The sequence below is a fragment of the Dreissena polymorpha genome, chromosome 2 (assembly GCF_020536995.1).
Source record: "Dreissena polymorpha isolate Duluth1 chromosome 2, UMN_Dpol_1.0, whole genome shotgun sequence".
Lineage (NCBI taxonomy): Eukaryota > Metazoa > Mollusca > Bivalvia > Myida > Dreissenidae > Dreissena > Dreissena polymorpha.
In genome coordinates this window covers 121,305,496-121,331,060 of record NC_068356.1, presented here as the reverse complement: position 1 = coordinate 121,331,060, position 25,565 = coordinate 121,305,496, and the positions used below count along the sequence as shown (strand labels likewise).

Genomic DNA, 25,565 nt, shown 5'->3' with positions numbered 1-25,565 from the left:
CCTTGCCCTTTGGTCTGTCTTATAGCAAACTTCCTATTTTCTTGAAACTAAAAATATGTCAACACCATAAAGTGTAGATATGGAGGACACTTCATCCCAGTGATCCAGAATTTTCAAAATGCATGTCCTTTTTGTAATGACAAAAGTAGCAGCTTGTTTGGTTCGGAGGAAATTAATGTTAAGGTTTGCATGCTCATATCTCTGTAACTACATGACCAAAAGTCAGGCCAGGGATTGAAAAACATGATACCAGGATTTGTATTATATGCCTGATCTTAATATAGTTCCATTAATAATGTTGTTATTCAGTTTGAAGGAAATGATGCACAATGTCTCCCTGAGAGGAACAAAGAAATACATCACATTATCAGGCAGTGCATAGAAGACATGTGAAAATGTGTCTAATGCCTTTCTACAGACCAGTCTGCACAAGCTGTCTGGTCACAAGCTGTCTGGTCACAAGCTCTGATCACAAGCTATGGTCACAAGTTATGCTGTCTTTTATAAAATCAAGCATGGTTTTGTGGTCTCATAAGCAGACAGGGAAGCTCCTGACAAGACCGCACAGATGCCCAGGCTGCTCTGGAGCTAGCTAGCTCCATATGGAATAAACCCATTTTCACATGAAGCAGCTCATACAAGATTAGCATGTTTTGCACTATTTTATTTTTCAATGGTTAACAACAAAAAATCAAAAACATGAATATTACAAAACATCAATTGTTCAAAGATATAATAATCATGACCTGAGTAAAATATCTGCAAGCTCAACACTTTAATAACAAGACTATTGCCAAGCAATATATGTCCCCTACCCGGCTCCACCATTGTCAGAAATATATATTTTTTATTTGTTGCCATAGCAACCATAATTTTTGACGTAGGAACAAAATGAAATGACGTGCATATGTCCTTATTGCCATCTATCCATGTTTCAAGTTTCATGAACAAATATTAAGAACTTTTAAAGTTATCACAGGATCCAGAAAACCACCATTTTCAGCAGTATTTTTAGTCTATTTGTTGCCATAGCAACCATAATTTTTAATGTAGGAACAAAATGAAATGACATGCATAATGTCCATATTGCCATCTATCCATGTTTCAAGTGTCATGAAAAAATATTAAGAACTTTTAAAGTTATCACAGGATCCAGAAAAGTGTGACAGACTCACAGACAGACAAACACACAGAGCGAAAACCATAAGTCCCCTCTGGTGAAACCGGTAGGGGACAAAAAAAGGTACTAAGTGTGAAACCATCAAACAGTTAAACAGTATTGCTATCTTTTTGAGCATTCAATCTTTTTGAAAGAATATTCAAGTTCCCCTTCTTTCCTTTCAAAATCTCATTTTGATTCTTCAGCAGCTGCTCTTTGCGTTCCAACTTCTTCTGATACTGATCCATCTTTGAGGTCGCAAACTTTTTGTCAGAGTTCACGACCTTGAATGACTGCGTAGTCCCTTCTGCTAAATTAATGTTGCCACCGAGTTCTTTGTGATCGCAGTAGTACAGAATGGCATAGTTGCCAGGGGCCTGGTTTAGAGGAATGTCCCAGGTCACTGTGACCTCGCTCTCAAACAACCCCTTAGACTCCCATTCAAACCTGCAATGAACATCTTATACAATAAAACAATGTTTTAAAAATATTTAATCTAAGTGTGTTTGGTTTAAAAAAAACAACTGCATGTGCATATTTTTCTAAAAACAAGGACAACTTAGCTTTTTGGGGGGCGATGGGCATGGGGGGAGGTTTAACATATTGTTACTTGAAGATTTTTGTTGTGAATAAAAGACTTTTTTCTATTGATCACCCCCCCCCCCCCCCCCCCCCCCCCACACACACACACACACAATTTTTGTTCAATACCACCATGTAACTGACTGTAACATACTTTTTAATGTTATAATAAACCTACACAATCCAATAAATGTTACTTGATGCAATGATTTTCATGATAGATTGGTAGTTGTGGATAATTCACAACAGCCAAGTTAGTTTGCAAACCTGGTTTCCCAGTGAGCATCTGTGTAGACCGTTGTAAAGTTTGAGGTGTTCACCTGGTACTGCACTTTCAGGAATGTGTCTTCCAGCTGAAGTAGGGATGCAATGTACTTGTACATGCAAGAGGACAGACTTGGGTAGTGAAGGGCTTAACCCTTTGAATGCTGGGAAATTTGTCGTCTGCTAAAATGTCGTCTGCTGAATTTCTAAAATTAGCATTTTCTTCAATTTTTTTCAAAGAATACTATCAGAATAGCAATCAGTTTGGATCCTGATGAGACGCCACGTTCTGTGGCGTCTCATCTGGATCCAAACTGTCTGCAAAGATCTTCAAAATTCGGTTTCAGCACTGAAAGGGTTCATATTGCTGTTTAACAAAATGCTGCCAATCTATTTCAGTGCACCAAGTCAAAATTTGTCATACATTTATGAATTGATTTAATATTCACTTTTAATTATCTGTAATAAATGAGTTACAATAAAAACACAAACATGTGCTTCAAAAATATTTAATGTTAAAATACTAAGTAAACATCTACATCTTTAAATGACCAACATAAAATGCTTGCAATCCGTTGAGAAAGTGGTTGGCAAACAAAAGGTCTTCACATTTTAGCTGCGAGATAATGGGTTAAATTTTATAGAAGCAAATATTAGGACTACACAACTTCAACTTACCCTTAAGTTGTTTCTTGGGTTGGCACCAACAAACTTTGCTGTGACCCTCTCCCCCTTAAAAAGTGACTACAAAAGTTAGCAATCTGACATTTGCTAAAGCTAAAAACATACTTGATCAATCTTTCTACTTGTCTAAGGTTGTTTGTCCAAAGATTGTTTGGATTGGTTGCTCCTATCATCAATGAACTGTTAGCTAACACATTAATTAACTAATAATTGGTAAAAATCAATCCTTGTTTGGAAAATAGTGCTTTGTTAAATTACCTTATATGGAGCTTAACTTATGCCTTGGGTTCAACAATTTTCAAGTGCTCTGCAATTGTGTCACATAAATACATTACACCTTGGATTAAGGTCTCTTTTATTTGAATATTATGTTAAAAAACATGAAAACCCCATTTTCTCTTGAGTTCTGAATTAAATCTATTACACTTAGTTGTTAAAAAACATAATTCTGATGTAAATAAAGATGATGCTAAAATTCCACAGTTATAGCAGTTGCAGTGTACAAATTTGCTGTACCACGAATATGCTGTTACTATGGGTGAAAGCATTGAGATTGAGGTAGTCTTACATGTAGCTTATACATGCACTATATTACCCCTTCCTGCAGGGTCATACAACTACAAGGATTGTCGTACCTGCTTGCACACAGCTCCAGGCTGCTGGGTGCACTCGGCAAAGGACTTTCCGAAGGGAGCTCGGTCCAGGATCACAGGGGGCAGAAAACTGATCTGCTTAGAAATGAGGTCAGGAGGGTTTGGGCCTGGGGCCACAGGGCTACCCTGGAAAACAACAAGTCATGTCTATTAAAGACATTGTAAGTTGCAAAACTCATCAATATTTTATGCTATTAATTTGTTTGTTGATATTGAGTTTCACCATATTTAAGAGTATTATAATCAAACGGCATGTCTCAAAACCTAAGTGTACACATTGTGCATTATTACTTTGATGTAAAACTGATTTTTGTAATGTCATTTGAGCTGTGTTGTGTGGAAATGGCTATCATGCAATATTTCTGCAGTCTGGTCTGAATCTAACATGTCCACTATAATTCATAATAAATTATGTGATCTCATTAGCGGACATTATGAGCCCTCCTTAGGGTATATGAATGCAGAGGTATATCTAGAACTAAATAGTCCTGATATGCACTAAGGAAGATTTTTTAAAGGATGTTGATTTTCACATGATGGAGGTCATATCTAGAGCTTGAAGTTTGGATATGCCCTGAGGTACATCTTCACATGACACAGATCATGTCTTTAGTCACACTGTTTGCATATTCTAGACTCATTTTTCCCAAAGCAGGTGGTATCTGGAGTTATACTGTTTGGAAATTCTAGGTCCATTTTTTCCCAAAGCAGGTTATGTCTGGAGTTACACTGTTTGGAAATTCTAGGCCCATGTTTTTCCCAAAGCAAGTCATATCTGGAGTTACACTGTTTGGAAATTCTAGGACCATTTATCCCAAAGCAGGTCATATCTGGAGTTACACTGTTTGGATATTGTAGGTCCATTTTTCCCACAGCAGGTCATATCTGGAGTTACACTGTTGGATATTCTGGGTCCATTTTTTCCCAAAGCAGGTCATATCTGGAGTTACACTGTTTGGATATTCTAGGTCCATTTTTTCCCAAAGCAGGTCATATCTGGAGTTACACTGTTGGATATTCTGGGTCCATTTTTTCCCAAAGCAGGTCATATCTGGAGTTACACTGTTTGGATATTTAAGGCCCTTTTCCCCCCAACCAGGTTGTATCTGGCGTTACACTATTTGGATATTCTATGCCCATTTTCCCCCATAGAATGTCATTTCTGGAGTTGCTCTGTTTGGATATTCTAAACCAATTTTTTGCCCATAGCAGGTCATATCTGGAGTTACACTTTTTGGGTGTTCTAAGCCCTTTTTTCCCAAGCAGGTCATATCTTAAGTTACACTGTTTGGATATTCTAGATCCATTTCCCCATAGCAGGTCATATCTGGAGTTACACTGTTTAGGTATTCTAAGCCCCTTTTTCCCAAAGAAGGTCATATCTGGAGTAACCCTATTTGGATATTCTAGCACCATATTTTCCCCATAGCAGGTCCTATCTAGAGTTACCCTGTTTGGATATTCGATGCCAATTTTTCCATGCGCAGGTCATAATTGTTTTGGAGATGTTTAATGTGCTGTAAGGTCCATTTTTGCCATGCATATATCATGCCATCTGTTTCATGTTATAAAAGAGGAGAGCTAATAACAACATAAGGTTGTACTGTTACATAAGGATAAGTTTGCTCAACACAAAGACATGAAGCATTTGTCTAATGGTTTTGTTGTTCTACTTCTTTGCTAAATTAATGAAAATTAACACTAGATTTACCATGTATTTTTTACCACGGCTTCATGCAAGAAAGCAAATGACATTGTAAGGATATCTATGATTACCATTGTCATTGCTTTGGACAGGTTCTTGTAGACATTTATGTATGCCTCCAGGGTGTTTGGTCCATAAATTGTTGAGCCTCCCTCATATCTTTGTTCCTGTTAACACAGTAATACATAATAATGTCAGAACGGATCCAGAAGTGTTTGTTGAGTTGTTATGTTCATCACAGTAATACATAATAATGTCAGAACGGATCCAGAAGTGTTTGTTGAGTTGTTATGTTCATCACAGTAATACACAATAATGTCAGAACGGATCCAGAAGTGTTTGTTGAGTTGTTATGTTCATCGCAGTAATACATAATAATGTCAGAACGGATCCAGAAGTGTTTGTTGAGTTGTTATGTTCATCACAGTAATACACAATAATGTCAGAACGGATCCAGAAGTGTTTGTTGAGTTGTTATGTTCATCGCAGTAATACATAATAATGTCAGAACAGATCCAGAAGTGTTTGTTGAGTTATGTTCATCATATGTTGTTGTTTTTTAAATTGTGTAAATATACCATGAAAATATGTGTTTTAAAAGTTGAAATTTTAAAGACTTATTTTTTAAAAGCTGTGTAAATATATTCCAAAAATATAAATAGTTTGACATTCAACCCTAGGTTACCAATCAAATCCAGAACTATGATGAAATATATATTTTTTATTTTGAGTCAATGTTTCTTAACAAAAAGAGAAATTTAACTGAATGGTAACAGTTGAAAAAGGGCTAAAACACTGTCCAAAGCCTTGAATGAGTTACCTCATTTTTTACAGACTAAATTTATAAGTGTGATGAAATAATTTGAGTTAAGTCAATACCTTTAGAATTATCTTAAAATCGACCAAAATGAAAAAACAACAACAACGTTTTCATAAAGGACAATTAATGAAAAAAAAACTTTTATATATTTAACTCTTGCCTTCAGAATATGTTTTCATATTATATAATAGTTTTACATACATGTGAATCAACTTTGTATTTATTAATTATAGAAAGTCTAATGATTCTATTGACTTTTTTTTTGTAACTGAGGGGTCACGAATTGATCTTGAAGCCCTCTTGAAATTTAGTGGAACATTGCGTTTCAATGCATTTTCAATTTCAAAAGGAGTGTCACTGTAGATACAATTTTCATGCCTAACAGAAATCAATAATCTTCAGCTTCAGTCCGTGATGTGTTTAAAGGGGCCTTTTCACAGATTTTGGCATGCTTTGAAGTTTGTCATTAAATGCTTTATATTGATAAATGTTAACATTGGGTCTAAAAATCTCCAGTAAAAAAACAAGAATACAAATAAAGAATTTAAACAAGAAACCGTCGGAGACGGGTGATGCTCCCCAAAGTTTTTTTTGGTCACAATATTGCACTATATATTCAGATAAAAGGAAACGTCTTGAGGGCACAGTAGTTGGGGGGACAAGCGTTTTTTTATAGAAAATTTCAAAGGGCCATTTCTCTGTGAAAATCATCCAACCAGAACCCGCTGATAATATGCACATCTTCTCTTGGTAGTGAAGCTTCCCATAAAGTTTCATTGAATTCCGGTCATTAGTTGCTGAGAAAAAGCCCGGACAAAAATTGCACTATATGTAAAGTTAATGGATAATTTCAAAGGGCCATAACTCTGTGAAAAATCATCCAACCAGAACCCGCTGATAATATGCACATCTCTTGGTAGTGAAGCTTCCCATAAAGTTTCATTGAATTCCGGTCATTAGTTGCTGAGAAATAGCCCGTACAAAAATTGTGCATGGACGGACACACGAACGGACGGACAGACAAAGCGGCGACTATATGCTCCTCCCAAAATAAATTTTGGGGGAACATAAAAAAGTAACCCTCAACGGGGCTCGAACCACTGACCCCCTGGAGCCATGGAGCAAAAGTCTACCGCTCTATCCACTAGACCATCCGCTCTCATAACATGATCAACGTACTTTTACTTTATATATGCAATCCTCGTAGTATCAAAAAATATAATGACAACAACAGAATTCTCCAAATTATTCAATCGTTTCACGTTGCAACGCTTTATAATTTTCAGGTTTTTAAATTGTCAAAAGATGCACATAATGGATATTTTAGAGCATGGTAAATGTTCAGTATTACTGTTTCCTCACAAATATCATAACTTCAAGGAAAAATCTGCGAATCTGAAATCATTTTTTTGAATTTTGTCAATTTACCAAAGCGTGAAAAGGCCCCTTTAGTACTGACTGGTTGATCACAACAAGGCCAGAAGGCTCCATGTGGTGTTCAGTAGAATTTCTTGATTGAGTTCAAGACAAACCCTCATATAGGCACTGACTATTTGATATAAGACATGTCCTGGGTCATAACAAGCTCTAGAAGAGCCTGGACTAAGTAGATATTTTATAATGCAGTGCAAGCCTACCTGATATTCTTCAAAGGTCGTCACATAGTCTGCATAGTCATTGGAAAGCCCGGCAATCACAGGGATGGGCTTATCAGTAAACCCAGCAGCCATGAGGCTCTGCAAGATTGTTTTGTATTTGCTTTAAGTTCTGGTTTTTATTCTGATAATAACACAACATTGTTCTCCAAGATGGAGTTGGAACAAAAAATTAAAAAGACAACATATACATTTGTAAAAGAGTTCAAATAATCAACTAGAAACATAAAAAGTAACTGAACATAACATATGACACCAGAGCCAGAATGAACTAAATTAATTGACTTTGCTATATGAAAATTTACTAAGTTAAGGCAAATGAAATCTATCTATAAAATTATGCTATACAATGGAACTTAACACACCTGTGCAACAGCATCCCTTGTTCTTCGTCCAGCCATAGTTCTAGGCAAAAAGAAATTAAACTAACATAACTAAATTGGAGAACAAACGAAGGTTAAAAAAAAAATCATAATAAAATAAATGATCATAAAAGTTAAGTCACTCTGGTCGGAATCTGCTCTGTCTTTTATAGTCACGCAAGGTTTCATGGTCTCATTGTGGGAGTGATCAGCAGGAATTAACCCTTTCCCACTTAGATACATATTTTTACACATTTGTAGTCCTTTGGAAAGTTAAATTGAATTAAAGACCTTTCTTACTAGATTCAAGTTTTAAAGGCTTCATTTCCAACCCTAAAATACTGATGAGAAGCAAACAGTATAAACAGTATAAAACCTGAAAAGACTGCAAGTTACTCGCAGGCTGTTCTGGCTTTATGCTGTTTTTGCTTCTGAGTGGTTAATATTACCCTCGTTATGGGAAAATGAGGACACTGTAGCTTAGGACCTGACTGTGAGGATGTGCAGACTGGTTTGGGGCTATGCTGTTTTCCCATAACGTGGGTTATATTTTATCTTGCTGATCACTCCCACACACTATGTAGACCTACGTGAACTCAGCAGGCACTGCAATCAAGAACAGCTGTCCTATCCTCAGCAGCTGTGTGTCCACAATGGCCGGCTCCCACGCGTATGGGAAGTCCATCTGTAAAACAAATCACACAAAAAAACACTATTGTCATTCAGTTCAAACAAAACAAATCACAAAAAATAACTCTGTTTTCATTCAGTTCAAACAATTAAATAATTTTGAACTCACAAAAGCATTAGACTTGAAAGCATTGATTTAAGTCATTAGACTTGAAAGCATTGATTTAAGTATGTTGTCAAAGCATTATTTTTGTTCCTTAAACATGCAGATGCTATGTTTGATACTTTATTTTCCTTTTTTTAAAGGTTCATTAATTGTGCAAACACAAACAAGTTTGTTTCCATACGATGAAATTGTCGTATTATTTCTCTAAACTAATGATAAATATATATTTTGACTGCACTAAAGAATAGAATAAGCAAGACTTTCTAAGTCATAGTTAAATAAAAACTACTCCAAGGAAAATATTTGTTTATATACTCTTGCATTGTATTGAATGGGTAAGCAATAAACATACAACACAATTTCAGAATCTTAAGGTAATAAAATATTTATTTTTTTGATATTCAACTGAAGACCGTTATTAGATTTATTATTTATTTGCATCAGAGCTTTTTTTATGTGAAGACCATGTTAAAGAAAGAACACAAAAATTGTTTCTCACCTCACCCGTGTCCAAAAGTATAGGCTTAGGGTGGTGACACTTGATCTGTTCTGCTGATGGATTCTTAATCAGGTGGCTGACAAAGTTCCACACCGGTGAAGGGGAGGTGCTGCCTTAAAAGAACAACAATGACCTTTAACAAAGTTCAACACCGGTGATGGGAAGGTGGTGCCTTAAGAGAACAATAATGGCCTTCAACAAAGTTCTACACAGGTGATGGGGAGGTGGTGCCTTAAGAGAACAATTATGACCTTTGACAAAATTCTACACAAGTGATGGGGAGGTGGTGCCTTAAGAGAACAATTATGACCGTTGACAAAGTTCTACACAAGTGATGTGGAGGTGGTGCTTTAAGAGATTAATTATGACCTTTGACAAAGTTCTACACACGTGATTGGGAGGTGGTGCCTTTAGAGAACAATAATGACCTTTAACATAGTTCTACAAAGGTGATGAGGAGGTGGTGCCTTTAGAGAAAAATAATGACCTTTGATAAAGTTCTACACACCGGATGTGGAGGTAGTGCCTTAAGAGAACAATAATGACCTTCGACAAAGTTCTACACAAGTGATGGGGAGGTGGTGCTTTAAGTGATCAATTATGACCTTTGACAAAGTTCTACACAGTTGATGAGGTGGTGGTGCCTTAAGAGAACTACCGGTATTATGACCTTTGCCAAAGTTCTACACAAGTGATGGGGAGGTGGTGCATTTAGGGAACAATAATGACCTTTGACAAAGTTCTTCACAAGTGATGGGGATGTATTACCTGTTGAGATCATGAATGAGCTATCACAAAGATCCACACAGGTGTCAGGGATGTGGTGCTTGTAGAGAAAATGAATGAGCTATAACAAAGTTCCACACAGGTGACAGGGATGTGGTACCTGTAGAGAACATGAATGAGCTATAACAAAGTTCCACACAGATGATGGGGATGTATTTCCTGTGTGTTGAGAACATGAATGAGCGATAAAAAAGTTCCACACAGATGATGGGGATGTATTTCCTGTAGAGAACATGCATTAGCTATAACAAAGTTCCACACAGGTGACAGGGATGTGGTGCCTGTCGAGAACATAAATGAGCTATAACAAAGTTCCACACAGGTGACAGGGATGTGGTACCTGTAGAGAACATGAATGAGCTATAACAAAGTTCCACACAGATGATGGGGATGTATTTCCTGTGTGTTGAGAACATGAATGAGCGATAACAAAGTTCCACACAGATGATGGGGATGTATTTCCTGTAGAGAACATGAATGAGCTATGACAAAGAATGTAATATAACAAAGTTCCACACAGTCAATTTTCAGTTAGCATTGTAGCAAAAGGCAATGCTACATCCCTATCTTTTTTTTAATTTGGCCGATGCAGTAGCAGAATTGATTTATCATTTCTACTGGGGGAAAATTTCCCTAGAATTGTATTGGCTGTTGATAAAGGTTAAAAGGTCTACAACTGGGTTAGACAGCTATGCAATAAATGAAGGCATTTTTGGCATCGGTGACTTTGTTTCTTACTAGGTGTTAGATAATCAGAGAACAAAAGTTTGCACAGCACAAAGAAGATTGCTCTCATCTAAAAAATTATGGTAATGACCTTGGAAGATGCTTCCAATGAGTCGCTATATTGTCCTCAGCAAGCTTCATAAAGATTAAGCAAAACAGGTGGACTCTACATACTCACATACTTTTATTCAATTTGACCTGCTGACCTTTTTTTGTTATGCTACAATACCCATTTTCTTAAACGAGCTGAGATATCATCAGAAATAAAGTTAAGCTAACATTTCTAGTCAATAGGGCTCATACCGGTATATAATATATAAGATTTTTTTCACTTTGCCGCAGTTTTTGACCCCACATGATAAATGTACAAATTTAGCCAAGATATCTCTATTTGATAAAGCCAAATTTGGAAAATGGCTCAGACAAATGTTTTTGAAAGGAGGCAGCATTATCAAACTCAAAGGAAATATAACACAACACAATTAAGTTAAATTTAAATGGTCTTAAAATATCACAGGAACTAGAGTGTATGTACAATCGGCCTACTCTGTTCAAAATTGAAAGCCCCAGGTCCGTCAGTTGTACCCGCAGCAAAGCTGTAACCCATAGCACCTGGGCATGTGGTCCTTCCCTGCAAGATGAAGGTTCAGAGATATTATCACATAGAAAAAGAAAAGAAATAAAACAAAATTGATGTATCTATTTAACAGTTAGATCTATTTGTGGCAAAGAAGATTCTTCCAACCTCAGTGAGGTTATAAATATTGTTTCCATTAAAATAGTCTAACTAAAAATCATGTTTAACTTGATTGCACTTAATACACAACATTTTCCTTTAATAATAAATTATCAATCTAGTCTTTCAGTTATAATATTTTTGTTTTAATTCTAGATTAATTAAAAGAAACATGACTAGAAGAACACCTCTTACAATTACCACATTTTTACAAAAAAATATTTAATCTAAAACAGATCAAGAGAGGTTATTGCAAACTTGATTATATTTGAAGAATATGTTGTACCCCTTCAAGAGACTGTTTGGTCATGTCAGTGTATGTGTGTCGGAAATCAACTGGACCCGTCAATTTGGTTGTAGCAGAGTCAAACAGCTCCTGTTTTAAATATGTGTACTATAGATTACTTCAGTACTATGTGCTTGTTAATTATCTGAATTCATGTATTGCATTTTAACAAACATGTACACATTTATTCATACATGTAAAAAGACACATATCAATGTGACCATAGTCAATCATCTGTTTCTTGTTTTTTAATATCTTAATAATTTTACAACATAACATGTTATTCTATGATATATGCAAAGTCATTGACAAATTATGTTCTGATGTAAATAACAACAGTGGATACCGTAATTACTCTAAGTTTTCGGACACCCCCTTTTTGGCCAAAATTATTATTTTTTGTGACTCTAAATTTTCCGACATGCGCGTTTTTGTCTATCATTAATGACTCTAAATTTTCCGACAGTATATTTTACAGCGCTATTTTTACCAGAGTTCAGCACTGTATTCGCTTATTTTTTTTACACTTTGATCATGGGGTTTTACAAACCGATAAAGGCCATAAAATCTGGAACAAGCATGCGTGAGGGCAATGAACCATAACATTTGCATAAATCGGTATATAACCATGTATACCGGTAGAAAACAATTGCTTCACCCAACAGCATTTTAAATTATATCTTCCTATTAAGGAAGCAGTATGTTAAATGCATTTAGTTTTTTGTTCTGTATCATTTCAGGCAAGAGTAAGCAAAAGCTGTGAAGTTGTTTTTATTTTGAAGTATAAACACTATTGTGCATTGATTTATTGCTTTTATTTCAATATAATTATAATTTTCGGACATTTAGTTTGTGCCTCTAAATTTTCAGACACTTGAATTTTTTTATATTTTCCGTATCTAAATTTTAAGACACAAAAAATAATCATTATTTTTAAGTGTCTGAAAACTTACAGTAGATTCTAATTAAGGTATATGTAATAGTGAGGACACATTAGTCATCAAACTGCTGCATAATGTCCTTGCAGACCATCATTTTGTATAATCAATATAGTACTATTGCGATTCACTGACTATGCAACATACCTTAGCCTTCTTATACTGGTTGGTTGCTATGATACGAGTGCTTTCAAACATGTCCTTGCCTGGCCCAAATGCTATACACATCTCATTCTGTGATTGTATAGATACAGACATAACAGACACCGCAAAGTAGATTTTTATGACAATATGGTTCTGATGGTCGATATTATTAATTGTGTAAATAAGTTTATATTCAGTTGAAACATGTCTATGCTATTTTAATTTACTTTTATTTCATGGTAAATCTTCTTTCATGGTAATAAAGTTATTATGAAAAATTTCAATTCAAGACAAAAATACCAGTAATTAAAAATAAAATAAAAACATTCTTCATTTCAATTTGAAACAAAGATACGAGAAACATAATTTGTTTGACCAACCGAACTTATATATGGCACAATATAACAGTTGGAAATGTAGTATAGTTAGCTTAAAGCATGTAAGCGCAAAATAAATTCATACTGTAAAACTCTGGCCATATCAAAAGATTGAAATAACCACTTATATCTTCGAGAACAAAGATGACCAATTTCAAAAAATTTAAAATCATACCGCAAAATTTTGTACTTACAAATACCCCGGTATGCATATATTTTATTTCCAAAATCCATAACAAACTAGGATAGATAAATTGTTTGGAAGACACCAATATTGCAAGTAGCGAGAGAGACGTACCCGGCCATTACATGTGCTGTGGTTGAAGTCACATGGCAGCCCCGTGTCGAGGCAGTGAGGACCCTGGGTGTTGGGTGATACGTCTCCTTCATTGGCCTGAGCAAACGCAGCAACAAATCTACCCTGAAATAGGGACAAACATTCAGGATGATCAGTTAAACTCTACTATGCTGGGATATAAATTTTATTTTTTGAACGGTATATAGATTAATATATTTGTATAGATTCCTCAAAATAGGAAATATGAAGAGAATAGTCTATTACCAAAGCTAAGCTCAAAAAACACTCCAAGATACAGAAATGGAATTGGTATTTTTTATATAATTTTTTGCTTGAGTAGCTAGAATTTTCTTATGGATACAAGAGTTTGTGACATTCAGGCTTTAATAATTCCAACATACTATATTGGCGTCAAGTGATAAAAATACTGCAATTGCCCTTAGATTTTACACATGCTAAGTTAAAGTACAATCTCTTTGTAAACCAAGATAATTATTTTGTGTTACTCAAATTTTCCGATCAATGTGTTTGCATGCTGTGTAATAATGGAACAACTGTATGATGTACATAAGTACCAAATCACACATGTATGTTGATTCAATTGATTATGAGGATAAGTGATTTCTTCATAAGTATAAATAAACAATTCAATTATCTACAGCTATATGTTCCTGCTCTCAAAATTATCCAATACTGTTTTTGTTGAATAATGTTTTGTATTTAAATTTTAGGACACAAACAAAAATGATACTTTTAAAGTGTCTGAAAACTTAGAGTAATAGCACTAGGAGATCATTGATTTCTCCCTTACAACCATTCACGCACAACAACAGTATGGGGTTGAGGTTCTAAATACTCTTCATTCGGAGATTTTGATTTTTTTAACATTCTTCACATGTTTAATATTAAACAGCAGACAGTTAAGGGCTGAAGCTCAAACTCACTTTTCCTGGCAGCACGTCCTTCCCGTTGATGTCTGCCTCATACATGAGTGCTGCAAGCCCCTTGTTGTCGCTACTGATCAGGTGGTTGGTGTTGTTCATGCTCGTACAGTGAACTGCAAACCAACTGTAACAAACCCATCATGATTAAAAAAAGATAAATATTTAATTCTATTCTGAAAATTCATGCTTCAATTTGCATTATGTTAATTAAAGTCAAGAATCTCAAACGATCATTGCATGCCCTTCTCATCTATGCTTAACTAAGCATGATTACTAACAATTAATTCTTCCACTTGAAAGTCTAACATATAGACAAAGAAGAAGATAGCGCAGTTAACATAAATCTAAGAATTATACAGTTGATATATTTAGTGTACAGAATGTTCAAAAACAAAAATCAAACTATAATATTTTCCTAAATTCGTATTTTATTGAATAAGTTATGGTTGGAAATGGTCACAATGCCAAAACTGAGATACTGAAGATTAGACAGCTTTTGAGTACAGTCATTAAAAACTTTTTCAAATGGATAAGCAATGTAATTGAAAGTTATAATGCAGCAATAACAATAACCACAAAAATTAATTGTCCCAGATCACTTGTTATTTGTTGTTGTGTGTATGGTAGATGACAGTTGATCAATTTAACAATAAGACTATGAATAAATATGATCCAGTGTCAACATTGTCGCATAATTTATATAAAAAAGGCCAGAATTGTTAAAAACGGTTTTCTTAGAACGAATTCTTTGTAACAGAAATAACAAGAGCTGTGTTTGTAGAGCAAAATGCCCCCTATTGCGCCGCTTTGAAGCCATATATTTGACCTTTGACCTTGAAGGATGACCTTGACCTTTCACCACTCAAAACGTGTAGCTCCATGAGATACACATGCATGCCAAATATCAAGTTGCTATCTTCAATATTGCAAAAGTTATGACCAAGGTTAAAGTTTTGGGACAGAATGACAGAATGACAGACAGACAGGCCATAAACATATACCCCCGATCATTCGATCTGGGGGCATAAAAAGTAAACTGTAGATAACATAAATAAATATAAGTTTATAAGAATAATTATTGCAATAATGTGGGACTGGCTTTATCTTGCATTGAAGGGTGTATTTAGAATCTTAAACTCAATTTTAATAAACATAAAATGGTAAGAATCAGCAGCTATGATTACAAAGCAACAGCAGCTATGATAACAAGGCAATGGTAACAAAACACCAGCAGCTAGGATTACCAAGCACCAGAAGCTTTGATTACAAAACACCAACAGCTAGGATTACAAACAAACCATATCTATGATTACCAAGCACCAACATCTACCATCACAAACCACCAACAGCTATGATAACAAACCATAAACATCTATGATTACAAAACCCCAACAGCTATGATAACAAAGCATCAACAGCTATGAAAACAAAGCACCAACAACTATGATAACAAAGCACAATCAGCTATGATTACAAAGCACAAACATGTTTGATTGCAAAACACATTCAGCTATGATAACAAAGCACTATCATCAATAATTACACAGAAATATCATCAATAATTGCAAAAAGGCATAATCAGCTTTGATAATAGAGCATCAACAGTTTTGATTACAAATCACAATCAGCTTTGATAACAAAGCACCAACATCTATGATAACAAATCTCAAACAGATATTATAACAAAGCATAGTCGGCTATAATAACAAATCACAAACAGCTATGATCACAAAGCATCAACAGCTATGTTCACAAATCACAATCTGCTATGATTACAAAGCACCAACAATGTTTGGTAACAAAGCACAATCTGTTATAATTACAAAGCTTAGCACCAACAGTTTTGGTTACAAAGCACCATCTGATATGATTACAAAGCACTATCATCAATTATTTCAAAGAAGCACAATCAGTGTTAATAATAAAGCACCAACAGTTTTGATTACAAATGACTATCAGCTATGATTACAAAGCACAAACAGCTATGATTACATAGCAAAATCAGCTATGATTACAAAGCACCAACAGCGTTGATTACAAAGCCAAAGCACAATCTGCTATAATTACAAAGTACCAACAGTTTTTGTTACAAAGCACTATCTGCTATGATTACAAAGCACTACCATAAATTATTGCAAAGAAGCACAATCTGTTTTAATAATAAAGCAACCAACAGTTTTGATTACAAATGACAATCAGCTATGATTACAAACCACAAACAGCTATGATTACACAGCACAATCAACTATGATTACAAAGCACCAACAGCTTTGACTACAAAGAACCAACAGCTTTGATTACAAATCCCCAACAGCTATGATTACAAAGAACCAACAGATCTCCTTACAAAGCACAATCAGCTATGATTGCAAAACTACAAATTCTATGATCATAAAGCATCAACAGCTATGATTACAAAGCACCTACAGCTATGATTATAAAACATCATCAGCTATGATTACATAGCACAATCAGCTATTATTACAAAGCACTAACAGTTATGATTACAAAGCATTTACAGTTTAGATTACAAAGTAGCAACATCTATAATAACAAACAACAACGACAATAATAACAAATAACCATCAGCTATGATTACATGCATCGATTTAAAAAATCACAGTTATTTCCTTGGTATCCCTAAAATACCCTTTATTCAATAACACTAATATAAATAACATAATTGAATCATAATTTAACACTTGTCATAAGTTCATTTCTAAAACCTAGCCCACACATTGTGTCAATGTCCTTTGATCTCACAAACCTGATTTATTTAGCAGCATATGAGCCTTAAATTGACAACATGATCCCACCTTATCATTCCCAGAGGAGTGCCATCAGCATCAACAATTTTCAGGACCGTCATATTTTTGTCGGTGTCATACCGGTACTTTGCCCTCTCCTCTTGGGGATTAAACAAGTAGGCCGAGGGACTCCTGTTGATGTTTGAGTCCAATAGCTCTCCAGAATTTACATACAGGTTTGCTGGGTGGAAGTTCTGCTCTGCTCTTTCAACGCTCTTGATGAAAATTAACAAAACATGTACTGGTATTTTATTCCCTTTAAAGCAAATACCATTGACAGCAATTTTTTGTATTGCATAATCAGTTTAGATTTATATTGAATACAAATGAGCCGCAGTCTGGAAAACTGACTAAACGCATGTCTGTAAAGTATCCCCCAGATAAGTCTGAGCAGTACTCATACCTGGCTTAATGCATGTCTGTAAAGTATCCCCCCAGATAAGCCTGTACAGTACTCATACCTGGTTTAATGCATGTCTGTGAAGTATCCCCCAGATAAGCCTGTACACTACTCATACCTGGTTTAATGCATGTCGGTAAAGAATCCCACCAGATAAGCCTGTACAGTACTCATACCTGGCTTAATGCATGTCTGTAAAGTATCCCCCAGATAAGCCTGTACACTACTCATACCTGGTTTAATGCATGTCTGTGAAGTATCCCCCAGATAAGCCTGTACAGTACTCATACCTGGCTTAATGCATGTCTGTAAAGTATCCCCCAGATAAGCCTGTACAGTACTCATACCTGGTTTAATGCATGTCTGTGAAGTATCCCCCAGATAAGCCTGTACAGTACTCATACCTGGCTTAATGCATGTCGGTAAAGAATCCCACCAGATAAGTCTGTACACTACTCATACCTGGCTTAATGCATGTCTGTGAAGTATCCCCCAGATAAGCCTGTACACTACTCATACCTGGTTTAATGCATGTCTGTGAAGTATCCCCCAGATAAGCCTGTACACTACTCATACCTGGCTTAATGCATGTCTGTTAAGTATCCCCCCAGATAAGTCTGTACAGTACTCATACCTGGCTTAATGCATGTCTGTAAAGTATCCCCCAGATAAGCCTGTACACTACTCATACCTGGCTTAATGCATGTCTGTAAAGTATCCCCCCAGATAAGCCTGTACAGTACTCATACCTGGCTTAATGCATGTCTGTAAAGTATCCCCCCAGATAAGCCTGTACAGTACTCATACCTGGCTTAATGCATGTCTGTAAAGTATCCCCCAGATAAGCCTGTACAGTACTCATACCTGGCTTAATGCATGTCTGTAAAGTATCCCCCCAGATAAGCCTGTACAGTACTCATACCTGGCTTAATGCATGTCTGTAAAGTATCCCTCAGGTAAGCCTGTACAGTACTCATACCTGGCTTAATGCATGTCTTCAAAGTATCCCCCCAGATAAGCCTGTACAGTACTCATACCTGGCTTAATGCATGTCTGTAAAGTATCCCCCCAGTTAAGTCTGTACAGTACTCATACCTGGCTTAATGCATGTCTGTAAAGTATCCCCCAGATAAGCCTGTACAGTACTCATACCTGGCTTAATGCATGTCTGTAAAGTATCCCCCCCAGATAAGCCTGTACAGTACTCAAACCTGGCTTAATGCATGTCTGTAAAGTATCCCCCCAGATAAGCCTGTACAGTACTCATACCTGGCTTAAAGGGATCTTTTCACGCTTTGGTAAACTGACAAAATTGAAAAAAGTTGTTTCAGATTCGCAAATTTTCGTTTTAGTTATGATATTTGTGAGGAAACAGTAATACTGAACATTTACCATGGTCTAATATAGCCATTATATGCATCTTTTGACGATTTTAAAACCTAAAAATTATAAAGCGTTGCAACGCGAAACGATTGAATAATTTGGAGAGTTCTGTTTTTGTCGTTAAATTTTGTGAAGCTACAAAGATTGCTTATATAAGGTATAAAATACGTCAAGTATGTGTACTCGGCGGAATAGCTCAGTAGGCTACAGCGTTTTTACTTCAGGACTCTGGCAGGACTCCAGGGGTCACTGGTTCGAAACCTGCTCCGGGCAATGTTCTTTTCCTTTTTTTAATTTTATTCTTGATTTTTTACTGAAGCCTTTACGATCCAATGTTTACATTTATCAATATAAAGCATTTAATGAATGAATTAAAAAATGCCAAAATCTGTGAAAAGGCCCCTTTAATGCATGTCTGTAAAGTATCGCACCAGATAATCCTGTACAGTACTCATACCTGGCTTAATGCATGTCTGTAAAGTATTCCCCCAGATAAGCCTGTACAGTACTCATACCTGGCTTAATGCATGTCTGTAAAGTATCGCACCAGATAAGCCTGTACAGTACTCATACCTGGCTTAATGCATGTCTGTAAAGTATCGCACCAGATAAGCCTGTACAGTTCTCATACCTGGCTTAATGCATGTCTGTAAAGTATCCCCCCAGATAAGTCTGTACACTTCTCATACCTGGCTTAATGCATGTCTGTAAAGTATCCCCCCAGATAAGCCTGTACAGTACTCATACCTGGCTTAATGCATGTCTTTATAGTATCCCCCCAGATAAGTCTGTACAGTTCTCATACCTGGCTTAATGCATGTCTGTAAAGTATCCCCCCAGATAAGCCTGTCTAGTACTCATACCTGGCTTAATGTATGTCTGTAAAGTATCCCCCAGATAAGCCTGAGCACTACTCATACCTGGCTTAATGCATGTCTTTATAGTATCCCCCCAGATAAGCCTGTACAGTACTCATACCTGACTTAATGCATGTCTGTAAAGTATCCCCCCCAGATAAGCCTGTACAGTACTTATACCTGGCTTAATGCATGTCTGTTAAGTATTCCCCCAGATAAGCCTGTCTAGTACTTATACACATGCTTTTAGATCGGTTTTCCCAGAACACACCTCATTTTAGGGTTGAGTGAGGTGCTACTAATTGTAATAGCTTTGTTATTATTGGGACACTTATTTTCATGGATTTCTTGGTCGGAAAAAAAACAAAACAAGTGTAAAACAAAATATAGTTTGGCAAGGTAACACACAATGTTCTTGATTGACATTTGACATACACAATTTATCTGCTTATAATGCAATATAACGCTGTTAATTCAATGGTATCTTTTTTCGATTAGCCAAGTAAAGATTTATGTGCAAAGTAAACACTCTCTATGCAGCAAAATCAACATTGATGTGACAGTTACCTGATTTGCTGCTTACAAATCTAACTGATTTTGGCATCTTCTTAAATGGGCATTTAGTATTTAGTTTGTAAATAATTGTAATTGACTGCAACACTACAGTAAGTAGCTTCAATGTTTTGAACATGAGCTTAGGGTCAAAGCTGTTTATTTTGGGATGCACTGTTAACGTGACACTTTGGACTGTATAAGATGCTTATTGCTGAGTTGATAGATTGATAATGGGGTACACTTTCCGTGTTGTGTCACCCTTTATGACCCCGAAACGTGCCAAAAAGAGTACCATAATACGAAACAGATTTCCTGAATTCTTTTTTTCTTTATATGAAATTGGATGAATTTATTGTGCCAACAAAACTGTTTTGTTTTTAAAAGACAACAACAGTTTATGATAAAGAATATTAATAGTGTACAGTATATAAAATTAATGCAGGCAAAGCAAGAAAATTCATTGAATTAATATCACCTGCAAAATAAATTGTGTTTATGGATGGGTGCAAATTCCTTGATTGTCATACAAATAATAATTAAGAGCAGGGTAATTGCTTTCTTTTGAATTCCCATTCTCCTCATTTATATCTATGCATCAAGAAAGTTTCATGTTGAAATCATGTATCGTATCTGAGATACAGCCCTGAAAATTACCATATTTTCATCATACAAAAACAACAAAAGGCAATAACCTTTATTTAAGAAAATATAGGGTTATGCTTTATGTTCATGGTACTTTTTCTCATTGATTTCTACACACCCATGAAGTGCCATGTTGAACTGGAGTATGGTATCTGACATAATGCCCTGAAAAGTAACATCATACAAAAACAACTACAAGAAAGGGCAATAATTCTTATATACCGTAAGAAAGTGTATGGGAAATATTGGTTCTTGTGCATGGCACTTCTCCTGATTGATATCTATACACCTAGGATGTTTCATGTTGTATAGTTTATATAGTTTCTGAGATATAATAGCCCTGAAAAGTTTGTGACAGATGGACTGACAGACAATCTACCAGACAAACAATGCTCATTAGGTGGCAGATAATTATTATAATTTGCCAGAATATTTTACATTTGAACGTTTAAAAGCATCTGAAATATGTTTTGTAACATACAACTTATTTTATACAAAATAGTAACCAAGAACAATCCAATCAATTAAAACAGAAATAAAGAATAGCTATATATTTAATAAATGCAACTCACAATGATAATGCCCTGTACAAGAGCATCAAAGGACTCGCGTACAAAGCCAAGGGAGGTAATGCTAAACAGCAGGTACTGATGAAAGCCCGCAGGACCGGAGTGTGTGTGTGTACCACTGATGCACACGTTCCTCTCTGTGTATTTGGTGCCATAGACTGACTTTAGGCGTCTTATGATCTGCACATGATTGAAACACGGCTTAAAATAATGGTCATGATTACATGTACCATCTACTTATGCATTAAGACTATAGAAAGCCAGATGGGCATATCAGCCTTTTTCTTTGCATGTATGCTTGTGATCCCTTTTGATGAAACTGTTATGATTGATTAAATTTTATGGATTTAAATGGCATCATCACGAAAGGCCAGAGTTTTTTAGTAAAGAATTTTATGAATCCGCTGATATAATTAGTTTAACATAATTGTATTGAATTAAGTTCTTTTCCTTTTGACTAATGAACAGTTTTACATTAAAGTACGAAAAACTAGAAGTACTTGATGTAAACATTAACCAAGGTTAGAGAGTATGATTTGACTAAACAAGAGCTCCGCATAATGGGTGCCAACACTCGGCTGCAGGTGCAGTTTTGAATTAATGAAAGCTTGTCAGAATATTACTATTTTTTAGAGGTCACAGTGACCTTGACCTTTGACCTAGTGACCCCAAAATGGGTGTGGCATGTAGAACTTATCAAGGTGCATGTACATATGAAGTTTCAAAGTTGTAGGTGGAAGCACTTTGATTTTAAAGCCAATGTTCAAAAGGTTAACAAAAGGTAAAGATTTTAGCACGACGCCGGACAACAAGCTGGCTATGACGATACCTTGGGTTTTCTCCGAAAACAGCCAAGCTAAAAATGACATAATAAAACTATTATTCCTTTATGAATGATAATTACCTCCAGTTTCACTCCTTGCGAAAACATACAAGCATCAAGGTTCACAAAAAGAACTGTGTTTTTGTTTTTGTCCTCAAAAATAAAGGCCCGGCTGAACTGACGTAGATGTATTCCTTTTGTTGTTTGAGATGGATTGGCATATCCCATCTGTGGAGTAGATAACAAAATGTATTTATAAACGTTATGGATTGGGATGTTCCTTACATTTTTTCAATTGTCAATCAGCAATTTTTTTTTTAAACATGTTTGCTAAACTTAATAAAAATGAAGAATAAGTAAGATTTAGGATATACTTGCCTAAGGTCTTGAAAAATTTAGTGTTTGATGTTTAGAGTTAGTGTTTTGATTTTCAATTCAAATGTCTTGTTTTTAAAATCAAATTGACTCCTTATTACATTGTATTAGGCTTGTAAGCATATCATGATCATAAGTTTTTAAAATTGTCTTTAATATTGGACTTAAAACAATTTATAAAGCATATAAAGGTAAGATGTGTTCTTGTTCAAGCTGTTACAGTGATAGTTTAAGACAATTTAAAATTGATTTCTTTGGACCTTTGTAAAAAACATAACTTGTGTACGATATATACAAGACAAAACAAGAGCTGTGTTTGTGAAACACAATTCCCCTACTGCGCCGCTTTGAAGCAATATATTTGACCTTTGACCTTGAAGATACCTTTGACCTTTCACCACTCAAAATGTGCAGGTCCATGAGATAAACATGCATGCCAAATATCAAGTTGCTATCTTCAATATTGCAAACGTTATCACAAAACTTTAACCAAGGTTGAAGTTTTGGGACAGAATGACAGACAGACAGACAAACGGATGAACGGCGGGTGGTCAGGCCGGCGGTTGGGCGGGCAGACAGACAGGCCAAAAATCTACCGTCGATCATTCGATTTTGCGGCATAAAAATCTACCTTAAAAGAGACCTTTTCATGTTTTGGTCACTTGAGAAAATTGAACAAAATTGATGCAGATTCACAAATTTTCGTTGCAGTGATATTTGCGAGGAAACAGTAATACCTAACCTTTACCATGCTCCAAAATATCCATTATATGCATCTTTTGATGATGTGAAAACTTGAAAATGATAAAGTGTTGAAAACATGAATTGATTGAATAATTTGTAGAGTTCTGTTGTTATCCTTATATTTTGTGACACTAGGAGGATTGCTTATATAAAGTATAAAATACACCACTCATTTATGATCAGGATCATGGTTGAGTGGTTTAAGTGATAGACTTTTACTCCAGTGGTTTAAGCCCAGATGAGGATGACTTTTTCTTTCTTTTTGATTTTATTCTAGTTTTTACTGTTGCTATTTAGTAAGTTCCAATGTTTACCTTTATCAATGTAAAGCATTTAATGACGATATCAAGATAAGCGAAAACAGGGCCAAAGTCTGTTGAAAAGCGTGGTTATATATACTGTCTTAAAATTTAGAAACATGAATTATGGACACAATTCCGTAAAATAATTATTTTTGCTAAAAAACGAGGGTGTCCGAAAACTTAGAGTGTCCGAAAATTACCGTATAACATGTATCATTTTCAACACTTACATTCAATGTAATTGTCATATGAGGTTCTTGACATACCATGTTGACTTGTGCAGCGGGTCCTGTGATATCCGCGATGCCAATGCCTACATTGTACTCTGTGTCTGCGCAGTTAGTTTGTAGCAACAAGGCAGACAAAACCAGGAAAACAATTCCACCTCTGCCAGTCTCCATTTTGATGATAATCACATGACAAATCATGTGACAGAGCGGTTACTGGAAATACCGGAACCTCGCCAAAGTCAGTAATTTTGGAATTGACCACCGATTATGTGTTGACAGCGAAATGTGGTGCAACAAGGTACACTTTAGTAATTGACAGTAGATTTTCAATTCAAGTTTTGTATTTGGATATCGACAAAACGCCTTTTACCATTTTTTATACACGCAACAAACTTATAATATTTTATGCACACATAAAAGATTTTATGTCATTGTACGATTTCTTAATTGTTGAACATTATATTGGTTCAAGCCTTATATTTAATTACTTGTGTATAACCTCAGGGTGGGGTCACATGGGCTCTTTTGACCAATCAAATTCAGTGTTGGCCATTGTGGCCCTTTGTATCCTTTTAGACTAACGAGGAATCCAATATGGTCGAAATTAACAATTACGCTCTTAGGCGATACTTCCAAGGATTAATTTTAATAGGATATGATGCCGTTTCATTCCGTTTATGTGAAGGATTATCTCTCGTTGTACGAAGACTTACACCAATGGTGTTATCCCGTGTGATACTAAGTTTAGAGGGCAGTTGAACGAGTACACATGCTTATCACTATCAGTGCCGTGTGCAGAAAACTTTGCGACGTATACGCAGTCTACCGTGAAAGGTTTCCAAGATGGCGGCGCCCACAGCGTAATTAGCGCATATCGCCAGTCACTTTTTTTATGCTGATCAGCTACACAGTTGTCGCTGCCCTGTATCAGTCATACTGATTCAGTTCAGATAAGTATTCAAATATCGTGTTAACATTTGTGCCTGACTTTAAGTTCTGGTTGTTTAAATTATTATTTTTTCTGCCTTTTTAAGAATGATGATCAATTCGGGTCAGCTCTATATATCTTGTATATTTATTATTGTCTTATTTAATTTAAAGTTCAGCCTGGGCTTATACTTTATGAATATTTACGACACATTTGTATTGTCAGTTTAGCTGGGTTTCCCACTGTCACATTAACAGATGTCTTCACGTTTTTATGAAATAAACAATGAAACACCCTTTCATTTTAGTCTATATTACCATACCTCATTTATATGGTCAACTTGTGTATTTTAAAATTCTTGTGATGTGTTTTGTTGTGCTATTGTTGTTCATGTTTTCTTTATGGCAATCATTGGTCGTTATATTTTCATTAACATATCCTTGTTAAGTCTGTAACTACTAAAAACTATAAGTAATTTTAATATTCTTAAAAGCTTCATATTCATATATATATCTATATATATATATCTTATTTGT

At 35.5% G+C, this 25,565-nt stretch overlaps 2 protein-coding genes across 5 annotated transcripts in view; one reads left to right on the top strand and one right to left on the bottom strand.

Moving 5' to 3' along the window:
* The window catches only part of LOC127868783 (phosphatidate cytidylyltransferase, photoreceptor-specific-like), a 195,479-nt gene that overhangs the window by 21,130 nt on the left and 148,784 nt on the right, over nt 1-25,565 (top strand). The gene's annotated exons all lie outside the window — the stretch shown is intronic.
* LOC127868776 (uncharacterized) lies at nt 649-24,305 on the bottom strand. The gene is made up of 18 exons (XM_052410841.1): nt 24,138-24,305; nt 22,532-22,678; nt 21,631-21,807; nt 17,231-17,436; nt 14,415-14,538; nt 13,471-13,593; nt 12,799-12,885; nt 11,714-11,803; nt 11,238-11,322; nt 9,180-9,292; nt 8,475-8,569; nt 7,888-7,927; nt 7,505-7,603; nt 5,119-5,214; nt 3,325-3,468; nt 2,684-2,737; nt 2,009-2,094; nt 649-1,606 (listed from the first exon to the last, which is right to left on the bottom strand). Exons 1-18 carry the CDS (start codon nt 24,297-24,299, stop codon nt 1,270-1,272), a joined length of 2,265 nt encoding a protein of 754 aa, XP_052266801.1. The 5' UTR covers nt 24,300-24,305; the 3' UTR covers nt 649-1,269.